The sequence below is a fragment of the Cupressus sempervirens genome, chromosome 10 (genome assembly GCF_028749045.1).
Source record: "Cupressus sempervirens isolate cs-2001-9-10 chromosome 10, ASM2874904v1, whole genome shotgun sequence".
Classification (NCBI taxonomy): Eukaryota; Viridiplantae; Streptophyta; class Pinopsida; order Cupressales; family Cupressaceae; genus Cupressus; species Cupressus sempervirens.
This window is the reverse complement of record NC_143127.1, coordinates 943,482,912-943,492,075: the sequence shown is the minus strand read 5'-3', so window position 1 is coordinate 943,492,075 and position 9,164 is coordinate 943,482,912. Positions and strand designations below refer to the sequence as shown.

At 36.0% G+C, this 9,164-nt stretch overlaps 1 protein-coding gene across 2 annotated transcripts in view; it reads right to left on the bottom strand.

Annotated features, from left to right (window-relative positions):
- Positions 1 to 349: 349 nt before the first annotated feature.
- LOC149537076 (vacuolar lysine transporter YPQ1-like) overlaps positions 350 to 9,164 on the bottom strand; it is a 159,674-nt gene continuing 150,859 nt past the window's right edge. For both annotated transcript variants that reach the window (XM_089807036.1, XM_089807035.1), the window contains 5 exons: positions 2,641 to 2,766; positions 2,363 to 2,383; positions 1,494 to 1,552; positions 1,302 to 1,392; positions 350 to 908 (listed from right to left, as the gene is read on the bottom strand). In XM_089807036.1, coding sequence (XP_089663162.1) covers positions 810 to 908; positions 1,302 to 1,392; positions 1,494 to 1,552; positions 2,363 to 2,383; positions 2,641 to 2,766 — 396 coding nt within the window. In that variant the 3' untranslated portion in view covers positions 350 to 809. The remainder of the gene's footprint in view (positions 909 to 1,301; positions 1,393 to 1,493; positions 1,553 to 2,362; positions 2,384 to 2,640; positions 2,767 to 9,164) is intronic.

Below are 9,164 nucleotides of genomic sequence, written 5' to 3'. Positions count from 1 at the left end.
GAGACACACAAGAAGGGTAAGTTTCACTCTAACATATATTTCAGTATTGTCTGCCATTATCGGTACTACTTTCTACTGTGTGCTGCAGGACTTTCTATGCAGCACTCTATGGTTACAAATAAATAGTTCATTTTTTATTCTTACAGAATTTCATAGCACTATCCACAAGAAATCAAGTATTTCCAAAACAATGACTGTTCAACGTACGCACCAATCAGAAAAAGGGAAATAATAGATGTCTACAATCAGAAAATGATTTTTCACAATAAAAACAATAGAACACTATTGTTGTTACGAATTTTTTTAATCTGATTGGTGCTTTCCAAAAACCAAATTGACATCTAGTGGATGCTATAAATTCCTGCCTCCGGCAGAAACTAATAAAATGATAAATATGTGAGTAGCATGCCGAGCCCCACTAACTCAAAATTAATTCATAAACAAATTTTAATTTAACAAAATACTGTCCCTAAGGAATTGCAGAGAACACTAAGAAAATTTGATTCGATTGTTGAATCACAAATATCATTTTACCAAAATATTGTCCCTGAGCATTGCATTGTTCTGCAGAGATTTGCATATCATTTATTACATAGAACCTGGGTGTTAAGAAGTGCACTCCTATTACTCTGTCACCACCTTCAAGCCAACAATCATAACTTCCTGAATATATATTTTACAGTTGCCTTAGGGATGAAATCTCCCATTTGGTGAAAATCCATCTTTTCACTCTTATTGCTTAAGTTAAAATTAATCCAGGTCAACCCACAAGTCTGACCAGCCACAAGAAACCCAAATATTCAGTTCCTTTAAAAAACCTTAACTGGTTCACATGCTTCATAAGATTTGTCGGCATCTTCATTGTCAGTTGTTTTCCGAGAACGAAAATAGATGAATTGAGAAATAATCTTTCAGCAACTGTCAAGGAATCATGTTTCCACTTGAAAGGAATCTAACCAAACACAGTGCATATACTAAGGATTTTCTACTCTGGTGAGCTAAAACAATGAAAATGGAAAAAAGAACCAGAAATCTGGGATAAGAAGTCAAAATCTGTTTCGTATATAATTTACACCTGTTAAACTGTTGAATGATCTCAGTTTAAACCTTTATGAACTAAATGATCACAAATTTCAATAAAAGTAACAGCTAGCCATCAATAAGATCATGGAAATGGAAATACAAAATGGGGGGCATGCTGATGAATGACAAAGTGAATAAGCAAGCAAGAAATTGCATCAGATAATTATTAATGGTCACAAAAACAATAGCATGCTTTGTCTGTTTACTGTAAAGGATACAAAGCAATCTAATAGAACACAAACCCCAGCATCCACAAGCCATGGCATGTTTGGAATTAGCTTAGCCCATTCGGTGCTTCTTATGAGAATACTGCATACCCATACTTATGTCAAAATTCAATTTCATGAAAAGTCAACTATTAAGAGCTTCAGCAAACAAGAATGGCATTTTTAATGATCTTTTGCACATACCTTCCTACGTATGTTGCATTCCCTACAATAGCAAACATAAACATGAGTGGATTTAGGCCCTGCACATGAATGAGATTTTAAAAATTAATATTTAGCAGGTACATATTTTTCAAGCACTGTTACTGTATGATTTTGTCCTGCCTATATTTACAAAATTCATGGGAATGTGGCTATTTGTAACTTCCAGAGCCTCTATGTTGATGCTGAAAAATTGCACTCAAAACATGGGAAAGACTGAAAATATTGCTGGAAAAAATCAAGAAGCTCTCATTTCATCATAGTAATTAAAAGGGATATGGTGTTTAATGCATTTAAACTTTAGCCTGATTTTTGAGAACAGTCATTAAGTCCCGACAAAGAAAAGAATTGACAAAAATTATAATGGATATAACTATTTAATATCATTTGGAACAGCATCTGCTGCTTAGGATTGGGCATTCAGGTACTCAAGTATATACGTATAACCAATTCCATTCAATAGATAGAAATGCATTTCATTGTCAACACTTAAAATCTTCAGCTAGTTTTCTCACCTTGCTGCTTCTGGTTTGACAGGAATCACCAATAGGCTAAACAAATCATTTCCATCCACACATAACATTTTTATAGACCAAGATCTTTCATTTCAACAAACTACTCTGATCATTTACTAGTAATCTAATCATATAATTCAACCTACAGTTCAAGTTTATCTAGAGACAAATATCCATTTAAAATAAATACAGGATATTTTTAATTTAAATTTTATGTTACATAGTATTCATTTCTAATGGGAATGGATGTATAGAGATAAAAAGTAAACATTCCAAGAATTTTGAAGCATATGAAATGAAATCGAACAAATCAAAGATGGGTGTCTAAAAGCTCACCTCAGCTGTATGGCGCTTTATCTGATTTTGTCAGAAACATGCCCAAAATACAAGAGCATAGTCAATACTCAAAGATCTACAGCCCAATAACATGTAGGAAAAAAAGGGTTAAAAACAAATAATTCTAGTAACAAACGATCATTTGTAAAGTTTTACCTCTGGATTGTTTACAAAATACTTTGCAAACTAGAGATTAGACATTGTTGTAAATATCAGAATGGTACAGTCAAAAGATTGATGTTGAAACTTGAGACTCTGGATAGATTCCAATAACTTACATTTAAAAAAATTTGCGGAAGTCGTCCACCCATATAAATAGCAGCCATCATCCATCCCATAGAAGTTCCAATCATACCAGACCTTTCACTTTGCTGCATTGGGCTCTGGTTAAAGCCATTTGTTTCCTGACACAAAGATAAGATATATATATAAGGTTTTACAATGTTATAAATTACATTTAAAAATGAGAATCATTACATATTACATCAGAAGTTCACATCAGAGCTGTTGTCTGGCACTTAGATCTGTCACATAGTGGACAGCAGGGGCACTTCTTTTTTTGTCAGGCAGAAATGGTCCTTCAATCTGTTAAAACAAAGGTCGACTGCTATACCAGGATACACCTTACCCTTTACTCCATGTTACCAATTCAGGTATGGGTTTCGGTTTTGTCTGGACAGCCAAAAAGCTTCCAGGCTCAAGATAAGCTGAGTTCAACCATGAATATGTACAGTAATTAAAACATTTTGAAATAATATATCAAGTAAATAACAGCTAAGTTGGATGTAATGCCCCACCCGAAGATCCTTGGAATGAGGATTCAATTCAAGCCAAGATATTTTTTTTTTACAAGTATGAATGCACATGACAACATCATATAGGGATCACAAAGATCGCAATAGAAGACTACACCAACAATCCTGGCAACCAATGAATCTCCAAACGCCACTACCGAACTGACACGCACAAACTCAAGAACGAAAACCAAAGATGACATCAGACCACAAAATATTCAATCTGTCAAATCATGGAACCACTAGCATTCCTAAAGGATACCTAGAAGTCCAAATTGCATTCTCCAAAAAACAGCAAAGATGCCCCCTATTTTTCACATGAGAGAATAACAACTGACAGTCTCGTGCGAGGAAGTACCTCTTCGTGTGAGAAAGTACACAGAGCACGTGAGGAAACACCATCTCGTGCGAGGACATGCTAGGATCAACAGTCAAAAAGCATTGCACTGGTGTGGGGTTTCATGCGAGAAAGTGCCAAAGGCCACGTGAGGAAGCGTAGCACACCATGCGAGATCTTGCATTCTCACACGAGATAGTAAGGTTTCGCACGAGGATACACATCAGCAAGCCAGAAAAATAAAGGGAAAAAGATAGGAAATAAATTTCCTTCACACCTAGAAGTGTCGGATCCACACAGATAGAGGAACGAACACTTGAGTGCATAAACAACAAGATGCCATGAAACAAGGAAGAGGAACATCTAACCATCTAAACTATAAAAATAAAAGAACGTACTAAAAGCAACATCACAGTGTACAAAAGCAACATCGCAAAGTACTAAAATAACATTGCAATAATCTGAACAACTAAACTAAGTATGTGGTTCCTCCCAACCATTAATAGCATCATAAAACCATTGTGGATCTTAGCCATCCCCTGCGCGTAACATCCCAAACTACCGACTAGATCATCGGTGCTATCTTATGAGGACATCACTACTAAAACGTGCTACAACATAAGAGTAAGGAAATCTAACATGCTAGAAGTAAAGCATAAGATAATCCAATAAATCAACCACATCATCTATCATATGCTAAACATCATACGAATAGGAAATCTAACATGCTAAATCAATAAGCAATAGATACACCAACGAAACAATTCACATCATCTAATCATATGCTAAACATCATAATATAGGAATGTGTCAAATAAACTACATCATCTAAACATGATATCCAAGAATTCCAATGAAAGCATAAATCACAAGAAAGCATACTCCGGAACCCAAAGTACCAAGTGAAAACATCCAATAATGGTCATACTAGGACAAAAGACCATCTCTACACACCGGTCCCTAGCAGTGGTATAGGTAGCTACGCCTCCCAACCACATGGAGCCCATTGGTCCACTCTCGCTGTGTTGATGGAGATAATGATCCAACCACAAACACACATAAAGCACAACGTCCATGGCTAACACTCATGCCAGACAGTATGATGACTGAAACCAAGAACATGCAACAATGCAAATACAGCAAGTCCTAGTCAGACACTCTATGGGCCAACTATGTAGGGACTCTAGTGAAGAGTTGGTAACTTGGGATCACCCAAGCTATGCATGTAAGAACAACCATTCCCCTCGGTACACCCTCGGGAGGCTATGAGTTGAAGAATAACTAACCATATCCCTTCACACCACCCTCGAGAGGCTGACCAAAATTTCTTATTTAATTATCTATCAATTAATTAAGTTATCACTTATTAGAAACTTCTACACGTACACCACGTTGAGTACATCGTACGGGTTATGAGAGAAGCCCCTCCACCACCTTACCCTACATACCCATGCTCATCACACAATGAGTGCTCGTAGGCATGCATATTCCCAACCCAACCCCCCATGAACATAACTCCACCGAAATACAACAGGAGGTTGGGCCTCACAAGTCACCCGACAGATATGTGTGCACGTGTTCATGTGTGGCAAACCACCATCACAAGGATCAAACACAAGGGTTGGATGAGAACACAAGAAAAATATCACTCAACCTAAACAAGCTCAGGAGGACAGATTCTACATGAATCTCAAAGACAATAAAACCATACATCATGAACTCACTCAACTGACCTCAATCTGGGAGTATGGATTCTAGGCGAATCCCAATGATGCAACAAGACCAAACATCATGAACTCACTCAACTGACCTCAATCCAAGAGTATGGATTCTACGCGAATGCTAGTGTCCACGAAATCAAAACAAAGGTCCAAAAGAAACCATAACACCAAGTATAAAATCACTCAATCGAACACAAAGTCAAGAGTATGGATGCAACACGCATCCCAATGCAAACATAAAAGTGCAATAATAATCTGACTGACATCCTATGGATAATCCAAATCCATGACCAACATCATGCCAAGAAAACTCGAGAAACTGGGCAGCATGCAAACTGAGGCGAAAAACCTCAAAACTCAAAAACTTTGAAATTAAAACCCATTTGGTCTTTGGGCAGAAAAATCGCAAGTATCAAATAAAATCTAGGTTTGGAGTCTGTATGCAAAAACGGCCAGCATAATAGTGCAAAACCCCAAACACTCACCTCGAAAAACAGGGAAATGCTGATACCCACCCAACCGGTTAGAGCTACTATACAGATACGGAGGGGAACACTAGTTCTCAGCCTCCTAACAAACGACTACCAAAAATAGAAGCAGAAACAGAGCAAAAATAATAAAACGAAAGAGCCCTACCTCACAACCAAAAGGGCAAAATGGGAATTTGAACCATAAAATAAAAACCTCGCAGAAGTAGCTAGAAATCACAGCAAACCAAGGTCTCCCCGAGCTGGATCCAATGAACTCAACCTCGCGACGATCCCACACTCGTAGCTCCCATAACGAACAAAACTGTAATTCCTCATGAAGAGGATTTTGGGTTTTTATCTCAAACTTTCTAATTCAAAAGTGAGAAGTGAGGAATTAAATTCCTTTTTCGATACTTATTCACTTTTTGAGTGAATAATTGATTAGGGCAAATAACCAACCAACCTAGTTAAACCCCAAATCGACCCAAATGAAAATAGACTATTCCTAGTAATAGGAATTCATCTATGGCAAAGCTGCCAGAAATTAAAATAAATCAATTAAACGTCCAAAAACCCAAAAACACAAAAATTTCCTTAACAACTTTTCTGACAATGAGAACTTCTAGATGCATAGACACACTGGTCTAATCACATAATCCAAATGAGTTCGGATTTAATAATCGCTGAAAGGATTAATTAAACAATTAAATAAAGGATACGTCGACCATATAGGGACAACATTGGTAAAATATGAATGGCTAAATCACTAATTCCATGTGCTACTGCTAGGGATATACATCCTGCACACTAAATAACACGATCAAGTGCAATTACAGATAATAACATAGCCGAATCAATAAATGCATTAAATCACCTAATATAACCATTTATTTAATTACGCTGAAACAATCCATTTACGTCACTCACGTTCACATAAAACATAACAATGTAGGAATGAAGTAAATAACCATAGCATTAAATCCATCACATAACATAATCAGAGATATGTCCAAATACCGGATGACTAAATATCATCATGAAACACACTGTCATCTCAAAATGGCATCATCATGCAATATGATCAACGAACAACATAGCAGTCTAACATTTATGATACCGAAATCAAAGTATAACATCTGACCCTCAGGTCATCTCAAATGTAAAACATCACATGAGTAATAAGTATCTCGGATCAAAATATAACAAGGTAAATATCCACAGTACATAACCAATAAATCCAACATGGACAATCCATCTCTAATTATTTAGGCATTTAATAATGGTAGTTTACACAACGTTAAAAAGGCACTTAAAACACATAAGCGAACACAGTCATAAACATGACAAACCACTGCTACGGAAACCTAGTCCAATGTAGCAGGTAATAGTACATAGTGCAATCTCTACACACATCTCAAAGTAATCACATAACATCATGATACCACATCGATCTTGGTAACCACTGGCACAAACCTCAGTGAACCATATATCACATCATAATCTCATAAATCAGCCAAGAACATAATCAAAGTAACTGATACAGTAACATAAATCCAATCATCTCAAGGGTGTAGTCCACTAATGGTCCTAAACATGATCCCTCACCAAGCAAGATCATCAAGGTTGCATCCATCAGGATGACTTACAGAAGTCAAATGGGAGAGGCACTACATTGGATCTACCATATAGTGGGCAGCAGGGGTACTTCTTTTGTCAAGCAAAAATGGTCCTTCAACCTATTAAAAAAACTCAACTACTATACAAGGATACACATTATGCTTTACACCATGTTGCCAGTTCAGATATGGTTTGGGTTTTGCTTGTACCAACAAGAACCTTTCAAGCACAATATAGCTGAATAAATACAGTATTTATAAAATATTAGAATAATATCACAAAAATAAAGTGTGTGGGTGTGTATACAAACATACATATGACTAAGTAGAGGAGTAGAGGTCGATTCCTTTTAATATATACTTTTTCAAATAAAAAATTTAGTTTGTCATATCAAAAACCTGTCACCTTATACTATACTGAAGTACAGTTCCCTTCCTTCTTAAATAATGTTGCAAATATAATAATGTTCACTACATCAAAATTTTGCAACCTTTATCATACATACATACATACATATACATATATATAGTCCTCTCCCTCTAATATAATCTTTGGCAAAAAAACTGTAAGTTCATTACATAAAAAATCTGTCATCTTTATACCATGTTTAGGATTTATGTCTATTAATTGTGCTAGATAACCATAAATATCAAACTAAAAGACTATGAACCCCAAAGAAATACAAAAAAAAGGGGAAGAAAACGATCTTTTTAATATTTGTTCACCACCACTCTCTATCACCCATTTTACTACTATCTTCACCTGCATAGCAAACCAATCTACAATTCTCCAACCACTTCATTGCTAACATTTTTTCTCTAGCCACATGTTATTTGGAAGGAAGCATAAGCTTCTTGAGGATGAGACAGTCTAATGCAAACAATGTCTCCCCTTCTTTAACTTTATTGATTTGGCTTTTAATCTTTCCTATTGATCAGACATCAAATAGAACATTTTCTCTAGTCCTTTGAAATAGAAAACAAATATTACCCGATTAATAAATTTTCTAATTTTTGGAAATTATATTAAATTACCCTAAATTCTATCATTTTGAGCGAATTTGTCTATATAAAGAAAAAATTTTCCTTTGTAAATTTTATTCATGCATACTTGGGCGATTTTATCTTGGGCAGAAAATTTGGAGGTTTTTGAAATCCTCTTCCTAGATTACTGTTTTGTTGGATCTAGGAAAGCTGTCTGGTAGAATTCAGCAAGGTCTATTGCATAGTGTTGGCAGTGGGTAGGCTGTTGTTTGCCAAGCTTCTTGGCAGATTCGGCAGCGTGCTTGTTTATCTGCCTCTTTTCTTCAGCTTCTTGGAGTTGCTAGTTCGTTTGTGAGGTAGGGTTTGTGATTAAAATGCTGTTTTGAAGGTTTTCGTTTCAGTTCTTGCTTGATTAGGCTTAGGGTATGTGGATCTATGTCCATACCTATTTTTGTTCAATGGGTTGTCCTAGTTAGGATTCCACATGCATTTTCCTTGTTTTTGAGAGTTTTAAATGCAAGTTTTTTAGTAGAAATGCTGGCCGTTTTTCTGAGTTTTTTAGAAAGTAAAATTTTATTGGATTTCTACTTGTTTGAGCCTCTTTGCTCGATGGGTTTTCAATCTTAAAGTTTTCGGTTAAACTTTGGCTTTGGGCGGAAATTTACTTCACTGAAATTTTTAGTATTATCCAGATTTTGGACATTTTAAGCATCGAATTGAGTTGCAATTGGTTAAATTTCTAGTTACCGAATCCCCTCTCCTTCATCTTTCTATTTCACCTTTGAGTCTTTGCATTCTCATCCAACCCTAGTTCTATATATGTGAGCATGGTGTGCCCTGTCATGTGCACAGTTCCTTATACGTGCCTACTGAATCTTGA